The sequence below is a fragment of the Zonotrichia albicollis genome, chromosome 1, assembly GCF_047830755.1.
Source record: "Zonotrichia albicollis isolate bZonAlb1 chromosome 1, bZonAlb1.hap1, whole genome shotgun sequence".
Lineage (NCBI taxonomy): Eukaryota > Metazoa > Chordata > Aves > Passeriformes > Passerellidae > Zonotrichia > Zonotrichia albicollis.
Window position 1 is genome coordinate 94,327,703 of NC_133819.1, and position 24,106 is coordinate 94,351,808.

Consider the following 24,106-nt stretch of genomic DNA (forward strand, 5'->3'; position numbering starts at 1 on the left):
CGTTTGTAAGTCTAAAATGAATCACTTCCTGCACTGTTACAACATAACCTGTAGAAGGTATTAGTAAAATAAGATTTTGCAGGTTAAAGAGGAGCTGTGCTGATGGTGTGTTTCTGTGAAAAGCATTGGAGGTATGTCTCATTTCATCTGTGTAAGCACGCTATGCCACTGTTATCTACACTTTACATCAAAATGCCTCAAGTTAATCTGGCAAATATTAACCACTTTAACTACAGTGAACATGATACTTTGATTTAACTTCAGAAGTGCTGCATATCTACAAACAGTAATTCACTTACGTGTTTCCAACTTTCATCTTCTCATCATCACAAAAATCATCTGAGATTAATGCCTCCCATTTTTTTTACAATGCCTTTCAATATTTCAAGGTTCTTCTTGGTTTTGTGCCAAGTCTGCTGGATCATCAGGATTTTATTATCCTTTGTCCATCCCTGTAGGCTTGGCTCTATGGTAAGTAAAGGGAAACAAAAGATTCAAGGGTTGGGTTTTTTCTTCTTATGCAAGTAGCAGCAGCAGGTGGGGAAAGGCAACATCCCTTCACCAGCACACTGCTCCTTGTGTGGGGGTTCCACGGGCAGGACTGAGACACAGGCTGAGGGAGTGTCACTGACAGCTGATGGGGTCACAGAGAAGAGGCATGAGGGCAACTGAGCACCACCCAGAGGAGGAAACTGCAGGGAGTGAGGCCGCATTCATTCTCACAGCTGCCTGATACTTCCCTTTGCTGGCAGCAAGGCAGGCAGCAGAACAGGAGAAGGAAGTCAGAGAAGGTGCAGAAGGAAATCTCTTCCCAATCTCTCTGCTGCAAGTCCAGTAGTTGGCTGAGGAGGGAGGGTGGAGAGCTAGAGTTGGTACTATCAGAGCCCTGTCAGGGAAAAGCTGCTGTTTTGGACCAGTCTGAATGAACCAGATCCCTAGTGTCTGAAAATGCTCTGCTAAACTTAAAACACTGGGCTGTACTAGTCCTAGGACACACATCAATGCTCAGCAATAGCCAGCGCCAACCTATGGCCGAGACAAGGAGTAAAAGGGATTTTATATTTGTATAGGTGGGAGTCTTTGGTATTTGAAATGTTCATTTATATATATTGATTGTTATATTTTATACTGTTTATGTTTTAGATTTTTATAATATTCAGCTGAATTATAAAGCAACATCGCTCCAGGACCTGGACTGCTAGTAGGAAACAGCACCAAGCATTTTCAAAAGGGACCAGATACACCTGCATACCACATGCTGTGAAATCACAACTTAGAAAAGAGGGTTTCTCTGCTCTGACAAAAATCCAGTGATACTTACAGGGGGAAAAAAAAATTGTGCTTTTCTGATCAGAAAACAAGGAAACCAAAATCAACGTTCCAGGCTGAAATGTAAAAGTATCAGTACAAAGTAAATGCAATGACTCATCAAAGACAGGAGAGCAATGTAAGCTGACACATACAAAAGCAAAGAGGAAGGAGGGAGAAACAATTAAAGAGATTCTAAAAGATTAAAAGTCTCTTTTTAAAGAGAACTTTAAATTATTAAAATAATCTTTTATTATTTTAACATCACCTGAAAGTTCCACACTAAAGAATATTACTGAAGAATATTATCAGATGGAAATTTAGAGGAGGTATGTACACTAACAATTAAGAATTCAAACAAGCCTTTGAAAATGATAGGAGTGATTAAATAAAAGCCACTGCTAGTGATAATTTTCAAGCTGTAAGCCATTAATTTCCTTTTACCAGTTTCAGACAGTATCAAACAAATGTGAATGGTAACAAACGGGGTTTTCCATTTGCTTTGTGATGTGTCAAAGCACCTTCAAAACACGATTCCTTTACACAGAGAGAATTTTAGGGTGACATTGGTATTATCTAATAGTGGACATAGGAAACTACATTAGAGCTACAGAAATGCCCTGTGCAGCCAGAGTTCAGTATTCTGCCTCCTATGGCCATATCTACTATTTTTTTTCTAGAAAGCAAGCAAAAAAAAGTACAATGTGGACTGACTAATTTTTAATTGTTTCATCTTCCTGTTAAAAGGAAAGCAGAACAGAAAGAGCTGGCTAAGAAAAGTAACACTTACCTAGTAAAGACTGGTGTAATAAATATTCTTTCTGGAAATAGGCTATAGAGCACATGAGAAGGAAAAATGGAATTTGAAAGGAAGTGCATGAATCATTACAATCAGGAAGTTAGTGATAACTCATCTGCAGTAGAGCAATTTCATCTGCATCCTGAAAATCTGTGGCTAAAATTTTGGTGTCAAACTGACTGGGCTGTTCAGATGACAAAACATTCCTCATTTTATTCTAGTTCCCCTTTCCTCCTAATAAAGCAAATTCATTTCACCTGCCCACATCAGCCACTTCTCTTTACCTTGATGTGACTGACCCTAACACAGTCTCATAACCTCCTCTGGTGCCACCAGATACTTCCCTTCTTTCCTTTCCTGCCTCTTCTGGAATCTTCCTGCACCTCTTTTTCTTTCTCCTGTGCTGCAGCTTGCCCCATGGGCTGCTTGCATTGTGACCAGCCCTGGGTAGCCACAGGCACTTCTGTGGTGCCCCACAGGCTGCCCGAGGGCTGTGGACCTGGCAAGGCCAGTGTTGGAAGTGGCAGTGTGGATTTCTGGGCTCAGCTGGAATTGTGCTGCTGCTGCCTGCTGTCTCATCCAGCTTGGTCTTCACAGCCGTGTGCCGGCAGCCTTCAATATTCCTCCAGGACCCTCCACCAGCCAGCCATATATGGCTAAATCTGCAGAAATTCAGGATTAAACAGATGTTTTGATAGAGCAACCATATATGGCTAAATCAGCAGAAATTCAGGATTAAACAGATGTCTTTTTGATGGAGCAAGGAGCCCCAGACAGATCCCAGGTTACCTGTTGTCTTCCCAGAGGTCAGTCTGCACACAGCTAAACACCCCCTTCCATCTGGCAAGGGCACCCCTAAGCAGGGCTCCACAGAGCTGTGGGGTTCTGTGCCTGTTGTGAGGGCCCCAGGAGCATCATGGATTTCAGTCTGCACATTTCTGTTCCAGCAGCAGGGCAAGTGAGGCAGTAGCAGCCAGCCAGCTGCTGCCTGTGCAGATCCCCAGCTGCTGGCAGGCAGGTTCAGACACATAAAGGAAGCCTGAGATGAACCTTCCCACATGTGCACGCTCTGATGGGTCCAGTTGATACAAATGCCTGTCATCATCAATGTTTTGAGTCATCAGTTCACTCCATCAGTTGGCATGTATCAGGTACAATTAGGTGTCCACGCAGGCTGGGACAGACATTGGACCACACTGTCAATGCAGGCCCTGCCAGGGAGGTGTGGATGCATCCCTGTCACAGATGTGTTTTATGAAAAATCCTTTCCTTAGGATTTTTTCTCCTGAGAAGCCGAGAGGCCTCAGAAACAAAACGTAAACAATGATTATCTGTTGCTGTGGAATGCAACAGGTGGATCTTTGACTAGTCCCTGTTGGTTGTTTCTAATTAATGGCCAATCACAGTCCAGCTGTCCGGACTGTCTCAGTCAGACACAAGCCTTCGTTATCATTATTTTTCTTTTCTTAGCTAGCCTTCTGATGAAATTCTTTCTTCTATTCTTTTAGTATAGTTTTAATATAATATATATCATAAGATAATAAGTCAAGTCTTCTGAAACATGGAGTCAGATCCTCATCTCTTCCCTCATCCTAAGACCCCTGTGAACAGCATCACACATCCCATCCTGCTTTTAAATACAACACTGAGCAGCTTCTCCACAAGTCAAACCATGCAGACAAAACATTTGTGAGCAATTCTAAATGTAACAAATCTGTTTTCCCTAGATACCATTAACAAGCAACACTAAGGCCCAACAGTATTTATATGACTATAAAAACATCACACAGGAATAACATCACGAGTAAACTGAAAAATTATGCACAAAGTGGTATCAGACAACAAGAAAATTGCTGACTTTTTAAATGTAAAAGGGAAATGGGGCAAAAAAATGATGGCAGAATAATTAAGAATATTCTTCCTCTTGCACGTATGCCAGGCTTTGCTTCTGGGCTCTATATTGGTATTGCCATTTCACCTGTGAATTAAGCCATGTTGTGTAGCAGATCAAAAAAAAGTCAACTTGAACACAGCTGGAGATGTTAATTTTTCTTGCAAGACAATATACTAGTTTTTAGTTTGACCACAATGCTCAGTTGCTGAAGAAAATGAAATAAACTGAGCTGGAAAGAGGAAGAGGGCAAAAGCAAGGCTATACCTCTTTCCTAAGCACTATGCTGTTATCAAATGGCCACATCCACAAAACTCTTACACAGAAAATAGCAGACTGTGATTGCAGAATAGTCATTCACTTCAACTTCTTCCTACACACTGCGAGATAAAAGTAGCGCGTGATTAATCATCATCATAGAATTACAAAATGGCTTGGGTTGGAAGGGACCTTAAAGATCACCTGGTTCCAATCCCCCTGCCATGGTGGAGGTTGGAACCAACAATGGTCTCAAGGGCTGGGTTCCAAGCAAAGGTTTGGGGAACAAAATGTGTAAGTACTTTTGCCCAAAGGAGCGTAGCACAAGCACTGCTGCTCTCTCTCAAGGCCCAGCTAAGATTCTCCAGGATCATCCAAATGTCTGAGAGTGACAGTAACAGGTCTCACTGGTCTCACCAGAGCAGGGCAGTGAAATGCCCACTTTGGACTTGGGATGTTCCTCAACATGGCTCCATCTATGGGGGATCTCGCCTCACAAAAGAACCAGAGTAAACCTCAGCATGGTTGCTCTCAACTTGCTCAAAGCAGGAGCTTCCATAGGAAATCCCACTTCCCACCTGTCCAGGTGCTCAGAGTGCTTTCCCTCCACCCTACCAGGAAGAAAAGGGGCTCCATAAGAGGCAGCTCAGTCTCAGGGTACAGAGGAGTTAAGGGAAAGAGGGGGAGAAGAAGTACCCTGGACAGACTTTACACAAAGAAGGATTTGGGAGCACTGAAAAGAAAGGGAGTTTCTGTCATTTCCTCAAAGTGTTCCTTCTCTCCTCCAAGGCTGCAGTGGGCTGAACAGTATCTGGAGTGTGCTTCATGGGCTCTCTGCTTCAGCACAGTACCTCAGGTTGAATTCAAACACCATTTTATCAGGACCACTGCTCTGTAGCTATGATTAGAAAAGGTAAATGACAGGCCAGGTGAGCACAAACACACAAAGGGGTCAGACAACCAGGCCAGTTGCTGACCTCCAGTAGGGGTGTATCCACACAAACACATTGACCAATGCAGCACCTCTATTTTGCCTTCTTGTGCATTGCCCCACAATCTACTACTTTTTATATCTGATCCACACAACCTTTGTTTTAGCAAAACCTCATCCTACTGATTGGAAGTAGCTCCTGCTTAACAGCCACAGATTTAGCTATTACATGAAAATATCCTTGTACATGAACCACATTATGAGTCAGAAAGTAAATTTGAGCAGTTACTCATAAATGAGATCACACAACTCTGATAGGTCCTGGAAACCATCAGTTTAAACATTCAGAACAAGACAAGGAAGCACATCTGATACAGGGAAATAAGTAGAGAAGAAACAAGAAAAAGGCAGGCTGTGGTACTGTTTAAAACCTCTGATTTGCTTCTGCCTTAAATTACATGGATAGTCCCAGCTTTCTAATCTCAAATAGGATACAGCATTAGTGGGAAAGGATCAGAGAAAGGCAGCAAAAACATGGAAGCTTCATACACAAAATAACAGGGCTTTAAGCAATCTGTTCTAGAGGAAAGTGTCCCTGCCCATGGTGAGGGGTGGAACCAGATGATCTTTAAGGTCCCTTCAAATCCAGGCCATTCTGTGATTCCTCAGCCAGCGGAAGAGATCACGGAAAAGGAAATAACAGAGATTACTACAAGAGGATGAGCAACACAGATGGCTCATGACTGTTGATTGTTTCCTCCAATACAAGAATTAGAGGATATTAAAAGAAGCTTGTGGGAACAGGGTTCAAAAATATGAATGTAGGATGCAACAGAGAAGGTGCTTTGGCAAGGATATTTTATTTTTGTGCACACTGCCTCTTGTCCTACCAGGAGGCACTGCTGAGAATTGTTTGTCTCCCTCTCCTCCACTCCCTCCCTTCAGGTATTTATACAAATTAATGAGATCACCCCTGAGTCTTCTTCAGGATGAACCATCCCAGTTCTCCCAGACACTCCTCACAGGAGATGTTCCAGTCCCTTAATTGTCTTTGTGGACCTGAACTGAACTTACTCCAGTTAGGAGATCTATGTCTACCCCTCCATCATCTCCTCTCCAGCAGCTTTCTTACCTGACATTTATATCAGGCTTTTCACAATCCCCACAATATCCATATTCAAGCACCGTCACATCTGCATTCGTCCCAGAGCTTTGGTTCAGTCTTTTTGCCCCTGCAGAGTGGTGTTTGCCACCCTGGGGCTATGACTGAGTTAGCAAGTACTTCAGCACAGTAGTTCAGGCAGATTTGTAGCTTAATGTTTCATTGAGTTTCATCTTTGCCTAAAACTAGTGCATGGCCAGCAGCATGGAATGAACACCCAACAGCAGCTGCAGCAAGTCAGCTAAACTCCTGAGCAAGTCCCTGGCTGTATTCAGTCCCAAAAGAATCCATTTTGCACTCAGAGGCAGTCCCATAGTGCAAACTAATTAAGAGACAGAGCACTATTTGAGATAAGCTCTGGTATCTCCTACAAATCTGCTTTTGCTGACCTCTTTGTTATTGACTCTGTGTCCTCATAATTTCATCCAACTCACTTAGCAGAATCTTGACTTATCTCACTGGTACATGTAATGAGTTTGCAATGGCACTGCTCACCTACCTTGTTAGCTAACAATATCCTATTTGATTTTCCTTAGGCAAGATTCTTCTGGCATTACTGCTTTGTGTTGTCCTTCAACTACAGAAACACAATTAAATTCAGGAGAAGTCAAGCTAATAAATCCAGAAAGAAAATACAATTTTTGTTCAATTATATTGTTTAGTGTTTTTCCTCCCAAATATTTTTTTTGCTTAACAAAACACTGGATTTTAGATTCAACAAGCACACTTCCACAAAAGTTCCCAGCAACTGCTGAGACCAAGAATAAGGGCACTGTGTATCACTAGCAGATGAACCATCCCATTTTAGTTGATACACAGACATCTCTGTAACAACAACAAGGTTATTCCCAATACCTTATTTCTTTCCTGTTCTTCTTTCCCTCTGTGTTTCCATACAAATTGCAAAGCCATTCCTGCAGAGAAAAGGGCTGGCTAATCAAAGACACATGAAGGAAACAGATGTTAATTCCACAGCAGGCACCTCCCCAGCTGTACTCAGGGACACACTGCCAGGGTGAAAGCTTTGCTTGCCTGCTCAGGGGGATGGCTGGGAGTAGAGGAGTGTCACTCCTCACTTTGTGCCAAGACACCAGTGCTGGGGCTGGACTGTTTGGCTTGGCAGGACTGATTTTTAGCCAGAACAGTCCAATGACCTGGCTAGCTACCTGCAAGTCCTACTGCTTTTGAGAAAGAGGCAGTAACCAGAGGCAGTAACAGCAGCCGGGTCCAGACACACACACACTAGAATTGATCCACAGTTCTAGTACAGTTATAGCCCCTTCCAAAACAATGTACTTTGGAAAAGTGCACATTGGAGGGAGAAAAAAAAGCTCCTAAACTGTGAAAAAATAACAACATCACATATATATGTAATGTCTGTTGTGGATCTCCATTCTTACCTTCCAGTTCAGGGATCTTGCCCTCAGCCGTTGATGCTACTCACAGCTCTGTCACCACAATTTCACACCTTGGCACATGCCCTGGCTCCTCTCATGGCTATGCTATTTTCTGCCTCTTCCATTCCTGCATAAGGCTCTTACCATTCATTTTTTTCCTTTTTTAGACTTTATTTTTATGAATCAATCAGAACCAGCTTTATTGCCAGTCTCCAGTTCTCAGGTGCTTCTGTCATATTTAGTGCCAGCCCTCAGTTTTAATGTCCTAGGATTGAGGAAATTTCTGCTTTTGTTTTTTCTTAAAGGTTGCTTTGCTTGTCAAGAAACTCCCGACAGTGTCACCTGTAAGGAACAGATGGCAATTAATTTATTTTTAAATAATGTAGGCATTGAGCTATTCTCATGAAACCTTCAGCTTCTGAAACAGTGGGAGATGAGAAATTGAATTGGATACTTATCCTTCCTTTCTCAGTGAGTGCACTTTCCCCCAGTGAATTCTGTCCCTCTGTGTTTTCACTCTGAACCCTCTGATGAAATTCTTGCTAACATTCAGTTCATTTTCTTAGGTCTGTCAGCACATTCATATATTTGTATTTTCAATACACTTTTAAAATATACTATTTAAGATCCCACATAGATAGCACACTGGAATGATTGTTAAAGCAATTTTAATGTATTTGTATCCCTTAAATAGTCCACTATGAATGTACAGACAATGAAATATCGTTTTGAATCTTCTATGTGGATTTTAGACAGGATGTTTTGGTTTCCCTACAATATCCTTTAGTCTGACATAAATCCAAAGGCATTATTTTAATTTTTCCTTTTCACAGTCTGTATCTATAGGTGATTGCATTCTGTCTCCCTGGCATTGCACTGTACTGCCCACAAACAACACCTTCTGTCCTTTTCTCTCTTTTCCTTGTTCCTTATTAAGACATCATGCACCATTCCCATATCCCTTACAGTTTTTCAAAATCATAAAAAATGACCAGCATTGAAAGAGTTTGGGAAGAGATAACATCAAGCAAGAAAGTCAAGAACACTCTCCAAATCCCTGAGATCAACTGGAGTCTGCACTACCATCTTTAGGTTGTACTACCACCCATTGGCTTGAAGTAGAATCAGCAAAAGCAGCTGAGGGACGAAGCCTCTGCTCTGCTGCTGCAGCACAGCCTGCCACAGCAGCCCAGCTCCTGCAGGGATGGGAACCCCAGCAGCTGGAAACTCCTCACCCCTGACGGATTTAGCTGCAGTGGTTGGAAAGATACCAACTCCTGTTATGGTCCTCTGTGACCACAGCTGTATCTGACAGGGATTCTGGCTTTTCAAGGATTTTCTCCGTAGCTGGTCCAAGACCAATTTCTTTTCTATGAAAAGTGAGGGAGTTTTAAAAAGTAATAGATTAAAAAACGTTTTCCTTTTTTTTCTTCTTTTTTTTAAATGGGAGCATTATTTACCAATTCCAAATATACAGTTCTTTTCACAGACAAAGGTGCAAGCTGTCTTCCTTCTCGTTCTGCTAGGTCTTTCACTCAGGATCACTCTCCACAGCTTTACCTTGCTACTTAATTCTTGTGTTGTAAGTAAAACTACTTAACCCCGAAGGTTATTGTCAGCGGAAGTAATGAAATGCCACAGGTTTTTATGTCAATGTAACCTAGTGCATCTTTAAGTAATTTATCTTATTTGATCAGATAAATAATGAAACCTGTTTCTTTTCATTTCAGTCATCTGCATCCTTCTCTAATTTCTTTGGGCTTTACTGCAGTTGGAGCACTGCTTGATTGGAACAAAATCTGCTAGTCCAAAAATAATTAAATATAAATATCAGTCTTTATGTGCTGACTTCAGGCAGAGTTTATCATATAATTAAATATCTATGCAAGACAGATCATGCTCATTTTTGTCCAGGAGCTATGAAAAGTGTAGGCCTCTAACCTTCAGTCCAACCTGACTGTGATATAACCTCACTGTGAACATCTTGTGAATGCAGCTTCTGTGACATATTGACATACATTGTACAGCAAACAGATAACTTTTAGAAAAACTGCATTAGTTTCAATTAGCATTAGGCTAATGCTAATTTTAACATGGGCCTAGAATGGACTATGTTCCTAACTATAGGAACATAAAAACTTTTAGCATTACTTTTGCTAGGATTGCTTTAAAACATTTGCTTAATGACATAGAAAAAAAAGTAAGATGTGTATGTAGATTACTTTGTTGATATTGAACATTAGCTCGTTTACCCAACCTTTAGCAGCACAGCACAACCACATCTTGCTTTACAGCAGTTCTACATGAAGAGCTCTGATGTGAAAAACAGGTGAAGTAGCCCCATAGGTACTGGCTTTGTATCTTGGGACTCAGGCAAGAGGATAAACATGGTGCAGGGAAAGATGCAGGTAGAGCCTTCTGGGGCTGTGAATATTGGCATCAGTGGATTTTGAGATTCGGGTTTTGTTTACAGCTGGCAAACCCAGTAAATATTGAACCTAATTCACAATATAGTTATTACTGGCTTTACACCAATACAAGGTAACAGCAGACAGAATAAAGGAATATTCTGAGTATTTCTTTACTGAGTGTGAACATCTGGGATGTTTTTTGTGCTATTCCTGCGAGGTGAGGCTGACCATGAATAAGGAGGCAGCCAAGGTGCAAACAAACCAACAGCAGGGTGCATTTTGTCAGTATTATGAGAATGCCTTAATTTCATAACCACAAGCCTGATTTGGTAACAGATGAACAGCGACCTTGGTATTTTGTACCATGTCTTTTAAAAGCCACAATTAATTTACTGTCTTTTGCAGCATTTCCTTAACAAATTTTCCATGTATTGTCCATTATTTTCAGTAATAAAAATATTTTGGAGAATTTCCGGCATAGAGCTATACTAATTACAGGAACTGTCTGATTTTTATTGGTAATGTGCCTTGAAGATACAGCTCTTTTTTTTCTATACAACACTTTAACAAAAATGCCCACTGCAGAATATATGAATTTGCACTCTTACTAATATGAACAATATTGTGTGAAAAAATATTCAACCGTATAAACTTGCTGAAATCTTTATTAATATTTCAAACATCGTCTTTTTAAAAGAAACTGCATTTTGGTTCCACACAGCAGAGGACAAAGTTATTTGAGAAGGTGATTAATTTAATTAGAAAATTGCTCTAAAGAATACTTTTTTTTCATACCAGTGTTAGCATGTTTAAGAGTACTTGACTGCAGCTTTCTGTTGCTACACTGTGTAATTTTATTAGATCTCACTGAGGAGGGACAAACCTTCAAGAATTATTTATGCATACAATGAAAGGCACCACGCCTTTTAGAAATGCAACTGTTGCTCCAGTGGAACATCTGAATAATGAATTATTTATGAAAGCAAGGAGGATGGGAGGGGAGCCCTGCTTCAAAGTCATGTCTGTTTCTTTCTGCATGTTTATGTGATTATTTTCCTATGTTAAAATTCAGGTAAGTTTTACATCAGAACTACTTTTAGAGCCTACTAACTTTGACTTGAAAATCTTTGTTTTAAATTTTAATAAATGTTGCTTCAGATACATTTAAGATGTTTAGAACCCAATTCCTGCTGGTCTTTAGAGACAGGATCTATTAATATATAATCTCTGCTGTGCAACTACATACCTGTTTTGTGCGTGCAACATGCAATCTAGAGAAATATTGTTTCTCTAAAGCATTCCTCCCAGACTTGTATTTTGAGTATTCTAGTGAGTTACACTGGCAACAGAGCAGCAGAGATAAAACTTGTTCAGAGGAATACATCAATTTATGATTAACACCTGCTAGGTGGGTAAATACTGTCCAGTGAAATGCAAGACCACAACAGGGGTTAGCCAGCTATTAGTTTATTGATAATACAAATTGCAATCAGCGTGGGAAGCCTCAGTATCCACAGAGAGTTGTGAAGGAAAAGCAATCTGGTCAGGTACCTGACTGAAGTTCAGTCCAGGGTCATCCCTCCCCAACTTAGATACTTGTTCCTTTTGACAGCAGGTTTTATACATCTATATCTCTCTATATATAAATTTATTTCACGTCCACCTGGTTACACATCAAACAATACAAGGATGCAATAATTACAAGTCTGGGTCACTGGGACCTGAGGATCATCAGTGGGGTAGGATGTTTGCTTTATGAACTAGGACTACATCACATGGCTTGAGCCATGTCCTTGATTCCTGGACGACCTTCCAAGTCCTGCCCCTGCAACAAGGAAATCCCAACATGGTGCATTTCTCTGTACAAACTGCAGGGACCAGGCTTATACCTTGGAATGGATGTGAAACCTAATGCATAGCTTTTCTTTCAACTCAATCAGCACATTATGAAAAAAGACAAATAAACCCCCTGCTTGCAATATAGCTATTTACATGTGCAGCAGCACAGATATTTATGTGTTAAAAAACTTATATACAATAGTATGTTTCCTATTATTTCCGTATTAAAAAAAAGTAATGCAAAAATATTCTTAAATTCCTTCCTCAAAATAATCTGAAAACTTACATGGTGTTTTCGGAAGGCTTTTGAAATAATGTGCACAAACAAAGATTACCTGAAAATATTGCCTGAAGGAAGACAATGAGAATCAGAATGGCAATATGCCATCAATAGTGCTTAGAAAATGCAGTTGTTCTGAGGTTGGCATTCCTTTTGTTCACTTGGCTTCTCTATTCTGGCTGATTCATATCAATCCCAAAGCAAAAATCATCAATAAGGTGCTTCATTAAGACATGGAAAATAGTCTTCAGTCTTGAAGAGGACTGGAGGTTCATAGAGGGTCTGCTGCTGTCGTGAGGAAGACGATTTCTGCAAATTAGAGAAATTTATTTTTCACCTTTTTCATAAAGCAGTTTAAAACAAAGCCTGCAGAGCTAAAATGCAAAACAAGAAAAGTTTTAAGGCATATTACTTAGTTGGATGAATTCTTAATCATAGCTCAGATAAGCCTGGCACGTTCCTAAAGTTAGTGAAGAAATGCAGCCTTTGACCTTTGCCATTCCAGCACCTAAAAGGACCCAGTAGTGGAACATGAACGATATGCCAGCACTGCAGGAGCCAAACTGTACCATCCAGCTGATGGGAGAGTCATTGTAACCCTCATCCTTTCCAAGCCATACACCTTTACCTTTTCTGCTCCAGCCTTCAAATTCTCCTCAGCCACTTCTTTTGAGTCAGTTCTGGGCCTGGGTTCTCATTCAGTTACTCAAAAAGTCTTCCTATGGAAACACACCTAGCAAATTATTCTTTCAAGAAGGTTGCTGCTCCTGCTGAGCTTCTTCATATGATACAGTGTTAAAAATAATCTGGTAGTGGACTGGAAAAGAGCTGTTACACTGTTTTTCAGAGACGGTGTACATGTTTCTTTTACATATTAACTGTACAATGTTTTGCTGTATCCAATCGCTCATTGAAAGACAAGGACCACTAGTGACTACTGTGTCAGCCTTGCTGCAACACAATGCAGACACAGGGCATGTTGTCAATGCCTGGCATTAAATAGAATGCTTGAAATCAAGATTTCACTCATAAAATGTTCTTTTCAACTAATAAAAATATTTTGATCAACTGTTTCATAGAGCCCTGTCAGTTTGGAATGAGGAACTTAGTCTTCACCAATAATAAAGTTAGAAGTACACCAAATATCATCGTTTGATAGCCTTGGAGTTTAGAATGGTCTTACAGCACCAAAATGAAGATATAAGTAACCATACCTACAAAACAAAGTGGAAATTTCTCGATATTCAGTGGAGCTGTATACTTGTACTCCATACGAAGTAAGTACACATTCTCCTGCTATACACAAAATTGCTGATATATTAAATTATGTCTTTAACTTTACAATACCATTTCTCTAAGCTTGTTTTGTCATTCAAGCTGCAATGAAATTAAAAATATAAACAAAGATATGATCTATAAACAGTGTGTATTATCAGTGTTCTCTGTATCACAAATTTTGCCAAATGTAAAAGCAACCTTCAAAATCAAAGTTCTGATTTTTAAAATACTTTCCTACTCTGTACTGTGCTATCACATAACAATCTGCAAGCATGGGAAACTAAGGTCACAGGTATTCTGTAACTCCTGACATGGATTTAAGAGGTGCTGTATTTGCCTCTGTGCAAGAAAGGAGTAATTTCAATCCAGTGAGGAAACTTATAGGCAGGCACAGTACCCATAATTGCCTAAGTACACATTTAGGATCAGTTATTTTTGCAGCTGCTTAGCAGACATTTTTACCTTTTGAGAGTCTACATTCTTAGTGATATTAGAAGTCTTATAGTACTGTTCTTTACACTGCCTGGTATTCCCAAGGGAAGAACTTTGGGCAAAACCTGAAAGGGAGATTATAAATACACATCTTGAAAAATAAAAAATACAGCCTTTGTGTAAAGAAACAGATACATTTAATTGGAAGAGAATGAGGGTACTTAAGTAAATTAAAATTAGCAGTAAAATGTGAACTACAGCTACAGTGAAAATCATGACATCAGCATAACCTTCTTTTCCAAACATGTATTTTACCATTGATGTATTGAGCTAGTTAAATACCAGGCAAGTGGAGTAATCTCTATAGACATCTTCATTCACCTGTGCTTGTGTTTACAAGTGGAAGTAGGTATCTTACTAGGCAATATCCAAAATCACTTTGGAACAGTAACCTGCCTTTCAGTGAATCAAATAATGCCAGTAAGTTCTGAGTGTTATTTTGTTGCTATCCATAAACAAACTAAGAAACCACTGGAGATGCCAGGTTCACCCTCCTGACACTTTCCAAGGTTTTCTACCTTTTAAATTGCGGAAAAAGTGCTAATTTGACAAAGTGCTCCCATACAACACTAAAAAAGTACTTTCTTTGAACTAGCAAACTTTTCAAGTGAAGACTGTAATTCCTTGGTTAATAACTGTTTATAGGAAAAAAATGGAAAATACTGCTGGATAATCTTCAAGGCAATTTATACAGTTTTTTTGGTTTTTAACTAGCCCATAAAGTGCAACTTTGTGTTGCTGATTTAAGTTTTTTTAAAGAAATAAATTACAGAACTCCTAAACTTAAACACTAAGGAAAATGAAAGAATGAGATGGAAATGAACTAACTTAAAGACTGGACAGTAAAGAGCAGTGAAGAACAAGTTCCTGGAATTGAGCCTTAACAAGACAATACATGCTCTTTTTATATGTAGTCTTCTCTGCTGCCATATATACTTGGAAGATGTAGGAACAAATATACTCCAAAAGCCACAGACTTCTTCCTCTCCACTTCTACAAAGCTACTTTTTACATAATTCTTACCAGAACACAGAAAACTGAGCTAGTACAGGATGGATACACTAAAAGACAACACAATCTGTGAGCTGACAAGATGCAAAAGAGTAGAACTTACAAACGGTGCACTGCCAGGTGATGTCAAGAAATATCAGGAATTCAGGTGATTTTTTTTTTTTAACCAAAATATTATTTTAAACCCGAGGCACAATGCCAGTTCAGTGTTAGGTAAGGCATCTCTGAAATATACCAGAGAGAGTGCTTCAAGCCTTTTGTAAAGGAACAGTCCACAAGGAAAGATGGAGAAAACTGCATCCTTAGAAAGCTACCAAGGTGGTAACATGATTATCCAACTGTGTGCACTGAATACAAATATAACCTTTATTTTAAAAATACTGTGCAGATTAGCTTTAATTTTCTTTTAGGTAACATTTGTGTGGTGATGTTATCAATGCAGAAGGATCCTTGAGCAGTGGATCTCCTCTTCCTACTTGCTTTGCATACCACCAGAGATCAGGGGTGCTTTAGCATAAAGGCTTGTGCATTATGTGCCTGTTTGTGTCCTTCACATTCATTTCTTTGTGTACTCAGCCTTGTTTTGCAATGTTACACAAATCCTTATAAGAAATTAAATTTTTAAGTTTGGTTGTTTCCTTTTTTTTAAAGAAGCCTGAGAACTCTGTAAAAACTCTAATCAAGTATATTAAAAATGTACAGCTACATTCATATACAGGTGCAACAAACTTATTACTAATTTAATTATCTGGTCTAGTAAGCAGAGCAACTAAGCTGGTCACATGGCAGCAAAACTTTACTTACATTAAGGAAGGATGGCATGCTGATTGTGTGCAAGAGCTTCTTGAAGGTGCTGGGAAAAGCTCCAAGGTCTGTTTCTGCCTTTGTGACCCGTTCTTCCAGTCCAGCTACGCTATTCCCAATCATTTTCACAAAAGCCTGGTTTAAAAAAAAAAAAACCAAATAAATAAACATGACACTTTCCCTAATGACATAAAATAGAATTACGTATTGCAAAAGAGTGGTGAAAGATCCATTGCTTAAATGAGTCATCAAAAACTTCATGCTCAATTTCCCTTCTGCCTATAAGTCCATTTTAATGCTAGAAATTACTTGAGATACTTAAAAGGCTGAAAACCAGTTTAAATCTAATAAAATAATCCTCCTTTTCCAATTTACCTTTCAAATAACTAATTTGGATTTTTCAGAATCTAGACACCTACCTGCCTTTCTACCACCAAAAGAAAAACCAAGGATCTGAAACACAGTCTTGAAGTTTTATTAGGGATCAAGAGATCTCTCAGTCTATTTGTTTCTGAAACTTTGAAAGCTAACACAAAAAACTGCCTTGCTTTAAACAGTCAACGAACAATTTGGTTTTTTTTTAATACATTACAAAAAGATCTAAAACACACCTGGAATTCCCACAATCCCCAGAAATTCTTCATAAATGTAGTTCTCTTTATTAACCCTGAAGTACTGAACCCAGCATAGACATGGAGAGCACAACTCACCTGAGCTCACTCCACATGTGTGCACATAAACACACAAATATGCAGACATTGATTTTTCCTTTTGTTAGCAAACAAAATGCATCTAGAAGACAGCAAATACATACCTCTAGTTTGTCAATCTTCCTATATATCTGCCTCATTTCTGTAGCTTTTGTGTAAATTTCAGGTATACTTTCATTGACAACTTGAGAGGAATCACTTCTAATCTAAGAATGCAAAGAAATAATACAAAAATCAATGAATGAAACTAAATATTTAGTAGATTTTATTCTGGAAACTAGAAATGTGCTCCAATCAACAGCCTACAATTAAGAGTTTAAAAATACTGGAATAAATTAGTATAAAAACACTAGATTAAATTCAATACACTATAGTGCATTAAAATCAGTACACTACACAACTTTTTGTATAGTTTCTTCTTCAAATGCTGAACAAAATGTATTTTGCAGAGACTAATATTTAGCTTTATACTTATATTAAAAGTAGGCTAATACAATCTCTTCTGAAGTGAGATGGAACATTTTCTAAGACACACTAAAGAAAGAAACATACTAAGCTAAAATTTTGTCTTAAATTTTACCACCTGTATTTTTCCTCAGGTTTGTTACAAAAGTGAGGCCACAAAAATTTTAGCTTACTGGTATTAAAAAAACCTCAAACCTACCACAGAATTGTGCAGGAAAACCATATGTGCTACACTTTAAAAGGCAGCCTACCTACCAGTGCCAGCTTACAGGAACTTTCCATTCAGTTCACCCATCTAACCCCATGAGAAAAGTGAAAACAAAGCTGCCTTTCTGAAAGGAGGGTCCCCTAAAGACAAATCTAGCTTTGGAGGCTTGGCAACTTGGATTAGATACTTTCATTATAAACCCAACAAAGGATGTCTTTGTGTATTTCCAAGAATAAGCAGAATATCATACTGTTCTTTTAAACAAGAATACAAATACAACTACACAAATATCCAGTTAGAAAAAATTTCTTCACTGAAAGGGTTGTCAAGCATTTAAGCCTGACAAGGGAAGTGGTGAAGGTATTTAGGCTGCCCAGGGAAGTGGCGAAGGTATTTAAAAGATGTGGCAATTTGGGACATGGTTTAGGGGTGAATATGGCAGTGCTGGGTTAATGGTTGTATTTGATGATTTTAGAGGTCTTTTCCCTACTAAGTTCTATATGATTCTATGATTATATAGCTATATGGACACAATTTGCTCTGACATGAAAGCTTGGTAGTTTTCATCCATGAGTTACCTGATTACCAAAATAAATCATCTAATTATCAAATGTGTTTTCATTCTGGAACATGCATAGACTAAAGGCTTTTTTTCTCTCTGTGTCTTACTTACAAACACCAATTCAACCGTGTTTAATCTGACTTTGAAAACACAACCACATCCAACTTATACGTACCATATCCAGCATTCCTACAAATTCATCCACCCTGGTCAGTAAGTCTTCTAGACTCTTGTCTAAGCTTTCTATCTGCAAAACAGAGGTCACTTAAAGCGCTTGAAAACATACACAGGCACACATTCACAAATCCCTGGCCAGCCTCACAAACTAGACCACATCGGTCAGACTACAGCGAGTCCCACAGGAATCCCACAGGCTTTTCCCTCTCTCGGCTTCGTTCAGCGCAAGGGACGCGACCCCCGCTACGTCCTGTGCTGCACAGCCCCAGCCCAGGAGCGTGTCCAGCTCCAGAGGGCTGCGCTCCCATGGCACCCATGACAGCCCTTCCCTGAGCCGGGAGCTGTGCGGGAGCCCCCGGCCCGGCCCTCGCCCACCTGCTCGCTGAAGAGGCTGCGGTCGGCGAGCAGGTACGCGGAGTAGGCGGCGGCGGTGGCGCTGAGCGACGCCTCCGAGACATCCTCGTCCTCCGCCTCCCCGAGGCCGGAGGCCCTGCTTTGGCTCTGGGACACGTTCCCGCTATCCGCGCCGGGGCAGGCGTCCGGCAGCTCGGCTCCAGTCCGGTCACCAGCGCCGGCAGCCGCCGCCATCCCACCTCCCGCTCCCACCGTGATGCGCCGCCCCTCACATGACCGGGCGGGCCGGCGCAGCCGCGCTGCCGGCAGGCGGGGCGGGGGCGGCCCGGCCCCCGCGCTCCGGCGCTGCATACGGAGCGTACGTACATGCGGAGCGAGCCTATGGCCGGTGCCTGGGCTGGGAATCGCGCTTGACTGGAGGAAACTCAGGCTCCGCCGCCTCTGAGCCGCCCCTGCCTGGCGCTGGGACAAGAGCGGGGCTCCGTCTGCAGGAGCGTTTGTGGAGGATGTGGCCTTTAGCGAGGGCTGGCTTACCGCTGCTCCCTCAGCCCTCCCTCAGAGCCCCCTTCGGCAGCTCAGTCCCACACCCGAGGGGGCCCCGGCCCGCGAAACCCGAGCGGCTCAGCCGCTCTTCCAGGCAGATTCTTCTCATTACGGCGTGAGTTGGGAAGGGTGCTCACTGTGAGTGTACAACATAGCGCCGCTTGCGGCTACGGGGCACTCAAAATAGAAGCTGGCTTGTGTGTGTGTGCTTGTTTATTTTCCCCACGACGATGCTGCACAAAATATTTGCAAGCCTTAAAAGTTGTTTTTTAGATCCAAGTTACTTTTTGGATCCAAGGTTGACACATCAACAGCTGGCTGTTCTGTTTGTAATTTGTACATGTGTGTGAAACAACTTATGCTTCCTCTCTCCTGCGATGAATGGGGTGGAAAGCTTGGATAGATGGTACTGGAACGCTTTCCGTGGACAGCGAGAGCCAGCAGGCTGCGGGCAAAGGGGTGCAGAGTGGCCATCAGAGGTATCCTGGCCTCTTTCCATGGAGCCAGAATTTCCATGGAGCCAGAATCAAAGCCTAGAGGTCTGCAGCTGGCCATGCTGTGAGGAGGGCCGAGAGGCTGTGAGGAGCACTGAGAAAAGATACTGCACTAAAATAGTTGCATAGTTGAAGAGCCACCCAAACTGGATACCTTGTTTTCATAGAGAGGCGAGATACTTCCACATAAAATGCTTGAGGCACAGGGAGAAAATACAGAATACAAGTAAGACAGTGAACATTTTATTGCAGACAAGGTCAACATTTTCATCAGTTAACTAAGGTAAAAGGAGTAACTTCAGCCAGACAAATCCACTTATTCATAAAAGTAGTCTTATTTAAAGTGTAACAAATTTTTCCAGATAAGATGGTCTGATTGACTGAAGCATATCCAGCTATTCATTTGTTTTACTGCACCAATAATTAGATTTATTTTTTTTAATGAAAACCTTTGGTAAAGTACAAACACAGTTTTGAGACGAACAGGATCAGTGTTCTATTCTTACTGTGCTGGGAAAAATATGTACAGCTCTATAGCTGCTTTGATACCTAGAAAGTTTTAATTAGAGTAAGTGAAAGACTTTTAAAATAAACTCTTAAAGCAAATCTAAAAGAAATAAACTAAGTTCAATGTCCCAAAGATATTTAACCATGAGCAGAAGACTGGTTGTTCCACAGGTATTCTAAATTAGTGACAATTAATTAGTCCACACATCCTTTTTTTCCAGCCATTACAGATTCCAAAACGGAATGTAATTTTTCCAAACCAAGACTCCTGAATTTTCATATTCATAAAATATTTAAGAAATGTCTATTCCACCATATAAAAAAAGCTTTCATGTACTACAAAGTTAAAAACAAAGAGCAAATGACACAAGCTAAAAGTAGAAAAATACATTTTAAAACATTTATATTTTGTTCCTTACACTGATCAAGATATAACAAAATATTTTAGATTAGACCACTTTCGTAAAACTCATGGTGTTTCCAGAAGCAGACAGGTACTGACTCAACAGTCACTGGTCACTCACTAGCCACCTGGCCACCCAGCAAAAGTGTCTGACCTTCACATATATCCAGTATATTTTAACCTTCTAGAAGTCCTGTGTAGACATTAAGCTTTATTACTGGAGGAGTCCAAAAATAACAGAATTATTCTAAGTTAGGCTTGAGAGTCAGTCAGCACCTCTCCCCTTCGCAGGGCAATCTCTTGTCAAGGATTGCCCCAAAGGTATAGCAAGGACCTGTGTCAGCTCTGAGGCTTGCACGCCTAAAAACTCACATGAACAATGATTTTGAAAAAACAGAGATGATGCGGGAAGGGGGGAAAAAAACCAAACAAATCAAAAAAAGGAGGTATCATCTAATAAATATGGTAAGAGAATACAAGGCGGCAGCGGCGCTGCCCCCGCCGGCCGGCAGGTGGCGCCCATGGCCCGGCAGCCGCGGCCACAGCCGGCGCCGCCCCTCGGGCCGCGGGCAAGGCGCGGCTTTACATGGATATGGATTTCCATCGTTTCCTTTGGAAAATGGGTCTGCAGCGTCTCCCCAACGCTGCTGCCACCGGAATAGGAAACGGCTGCTTTTACAGAGCTCGTCTGGATTAGACATAACGCTGAAAAGACGGTGTAAACAAGTCGGCAGAAGGGCTGGCTGTATGTAACAGAAGACAACGGTATAGCTATTAAGAAGTACTCTCTCCTTAGCTGGTATTAGAAGAAAACCAGATTCCACTTCAAATAGACATGCCTGTTACTATTAAAATCTAATTCATATATATGCATGTATAACTACATCTACCCATGCTTTCAAACCCAAGTATATAACAGTGCTATGGGTAGCCTGTAAGACTGCTTAGGTTTATACCAACTAAAACAAATTTGTGTTCTCGCTTCAGGGCTGGAACATAAACCAGGTTTTGCACTCTGGCTTTCTCCTGACAAATTTTGCAGTGCATGACAGTTTTATGTCTAACTCCAGATGCCACGTTTCCTAGAAAGCAACAATTTTCTGCAACCGTGAGGTCTGTGAATGTTAGCTCCCTGTTTCGTGCACGTGTTGCACGAGTTGATTGTCCCAATTGGCACTTAAGACTGTAAGGACAATTGCAGAAATTGCTACTAAAGTGTAATCACTGTTCCGTCCTCCTCGATACCTCCTCTAGGGATAACCAGACTGTGTCGGGGATCAGTTTTTAAGGAACTGAGTAATTTGTGGAGGTTGCCGTTGCTTTCTCGGCCAGAGCTGTTGTTGAGCACCAGGTCCCTTTGAAGTCTGTGGCTAAGGCTGCTGCCATTGATTCGAGAGAGGCTACTGGAAGTAAGGCTGTGCAGTTTAGGAATGTGTTGTGGCTCCAGACCACCCTCGATGACAATGTCAGCCTCTTCGTCACTCTCCATTTCATCAGGGTGGAAGTTCTGCAGCACGTGGGGTGTAGGCAAGCTATGGTGACTCGCAGTGCTGTCTGTGGACTGGCCAGAGCTACCAGACATCCTACTGCTCCGAATAATATTGTTCCTCTGGTTTGCTGGCTTGACCGTGATAATGAGATTATGGCTGTTGGCGATCATCATGTCTGTGACCTGGTCAAGAGTCTTTCCTGCTACTTCAATGCCATTGACTTCCAGGACTTCGTCATTCACGGCCAGCAAGCCCGTGCTCTCTGCCAAGCCACCGGGAACCATACGGGAGATGAAGATACCAGGAACTTTTTCCAGTCCGTGAGGAGTCACCCTTACACTGGTGCCGTCGCGAATGTAAAACCCCAAGGGTTTCTCACACCCGTGTCGATACAGCCTCACTCTCCTGTGTGTTTCGGGGAGAATGTCCACATCAATTATGGAAGACACCGGTCTAAAATCGTGAGGCATGCTAATGTTGATGTGGGGACGCCGGCGGAGGTTGTCATTGCGCAGTGTCACCAGAGCCTTCTTCTTCCTTGACAGTGTATTGGTCCCGAAATTGCTGTAGTCCACTTCATCTGAAAGAGAAACAGTACCAATGTATCAAACAGAATAATTCAATCTGCAGGCCATTTTCTTCCTCCAGTTGGTTCAGTGAAGGCACTAATAGCAATATGGAAATAATAATAATACGAAAAAATAATACTAATATGGGAAAAAGCAAATTAATTCTTCCATTTACTCTAATCTTTGTTTCACTTTATGTCAATCAGCACAACACTCAGAATGAATTAATTATTTACAATAAGTCCCCATACTTCTTCCATGTTTTGGAGAAAAGAGACTTCTGATTCTCAGCTCTTGTCAGCTGCACAGAAAGCAGTTTCTTGCTGCAAGCCTGATACACCATCTTGGATGTGAGACTGTATTTTTGGAGCTGGACTGTAATCTTACACATACCTCTCAAGTGGGTAAGGAGCATATATGCATTCCTAACCTAAAAGTCTGAATTGGGGAATGTTTTGATACCCAATACAGTGCCTTAACCTTAGGTACAAACATGAAAGCAAGAGTGCAAGAGAGTAGTTAGATATGTTTTCAGTCTAGGCTTTTCTAGTTAAGGGAGTTTTGTTAATATGCATCTCTTGCTACATCACTTTACTCTCTGGAATATTTTACTTCAGTTCAGCTGAACTTGACAGCAATAAAAAGTGCTAAAAGTGACATTTAACAAAAGGTAGTGTGTAAGCAAGCAGCCTGGCAGAAAGAGAAGCAGGTGGAAGGAAACTCCTCTGCTTAGTATGTATGCTAAGGATCACAGAATGGACATGGATTCACACCCACGCTCCTGCCTTGAGAGCAAGATTCACAGGAATCTTTCTGCCTTTCTGGGATCTGTAGTTTAAGGAATTGTTTAAATATTTCAATCTCTGTAGCAGTTATCTCAAGGGCACGTGAAAAGTGATCACCTTTAATTCATCCAAGTAAACTAAGTTATTCCACGTAGGAAGTTCATTTTGTGCTTTGCATAAAAATACTTAAATCATGAAGTTGCTGGTGTACAAATTGCATCACCGCATCTCACAATAAAAAAAATACTGTGCATATTTTAGACATGAACCATGCACTAGCTGGAAAGTTATTTCACCAGGAGTTAAAGCATACTTTTCAGATAAACAAACAGACTTGCAGTTTATTCTCCTGTTGAAGACAAGCAGTACCATACAAAGTACAATTTCAGAACTGCCACTAAGAAAATTGCTTTTCTGACAAATCAATGTTTGAAAGAGTAAGACAATACCTGATAAAGGTTGGAGGAGAGAAAAGGGGGTTAGTAAAAACAATCTTATAATTGCATTTTTATGTCTTGCAAGGTTTCATTTTCAAGTCCACTTTCAAGATGTATTATTGAAAGATTTCAGTTAAGTGGCATTAATTATACTAATTAAAGGACACTAAAAAAAAGTGGTCAGTAGCAACCTGACCTAACTGACCTTCCTCAGAGCAGGGTGTTAGATTAGGTGGGCTCCAGAGGTGGTCGCTTCCTGTTTAAGTTATGCAGTGATCCTACCTAGTCCTTTGGGCTGGAAAAAATTAATTTAAAGACTTCAGAAAGATTATTTCTGCATTTTCCTATAACTTATTTTCACTGGCTATAGTAACCCTGAGGACATCACAAGGCATCTGGAAGGTCATCCTGAAGAAAATATTTCTGTGAAATGAAGATATTCCTTGGACAAATCTGTTGTGTTTAACTCCACATTCACCTCTTCTCTCTCTTCCCAGGATGTTCAGAGCTGTACCAGCTGCACATGCCCTGTTGTGTTATT

At 40.8% G+C, this 24,106-nt stretch overlaps 2 protein-coding genes across 6 annotated transcripts in view; both read right to left on the minus strand.

The window, feature by feature from the left end:
• The window catches only part of LOC102064851 (biogenesis of lysosome-related organelles complex 1 subunit 4), a 34,681-nt gene extending 15,978 nt beyond the window's left edge, over nt 1-18,703 (minus strand). For 2 of the 5 annotated variants that reach the window (XM_005482906.4, XM_074547337.1), the window contains exons 1-5: nt 18,359-18,703; nt 17,982-18,053; nt 16,676-16,777; nt 15,862-15,996; nt 300-12,585 (exon numbers count right to left, since the gene is read on the minus strand). In XM_005482906.4, the coding sequence (XP_005482963.2) occupies nt 12,487-12,585; nt 15,862-15,996; nt 16,676-16,777; nt 17,982-18,053; nt 18,359-18,688 (738 nt within the window). In that variant the 5' untranslated portion in view covers nt 18,689-18,703 and the 3' untranslated portion in view covers nt 300-12,486. The remainder of the gene's footprint in view (nt 1-299; nt 12,586-15,861; nt 15,997-16,675; nt 16,778-17,981; nt 18,054-18,358) is intronic. The other 3 variants (XM_074547356.1, XM_074547352.1, XM_074547345.1) reach the window with 3 other exon arrangements.
• An 892-nt stretch (nt 18,704-19,595) lies between these two features.
• PARD6G (par-6 family cell polarity regulator gamma) overlaps nt 19,596-24,106 on the minus strand; it is a 65,508-nt gene continuing 60,997 nt past the window's right edge. Inside the window, exon 3 of the mRNA XM_074547316.1 lies at nt 19,596-22,354. Within this exon, the coding sequence (XP_074403417.1) occupies nt 21,495-22,354 (860 nt within the window). The 3' untranslated portion in view covers nt 19,596-21,494. The remainder of the gene's footprint in view (nt 22,355-24,106) is intronic.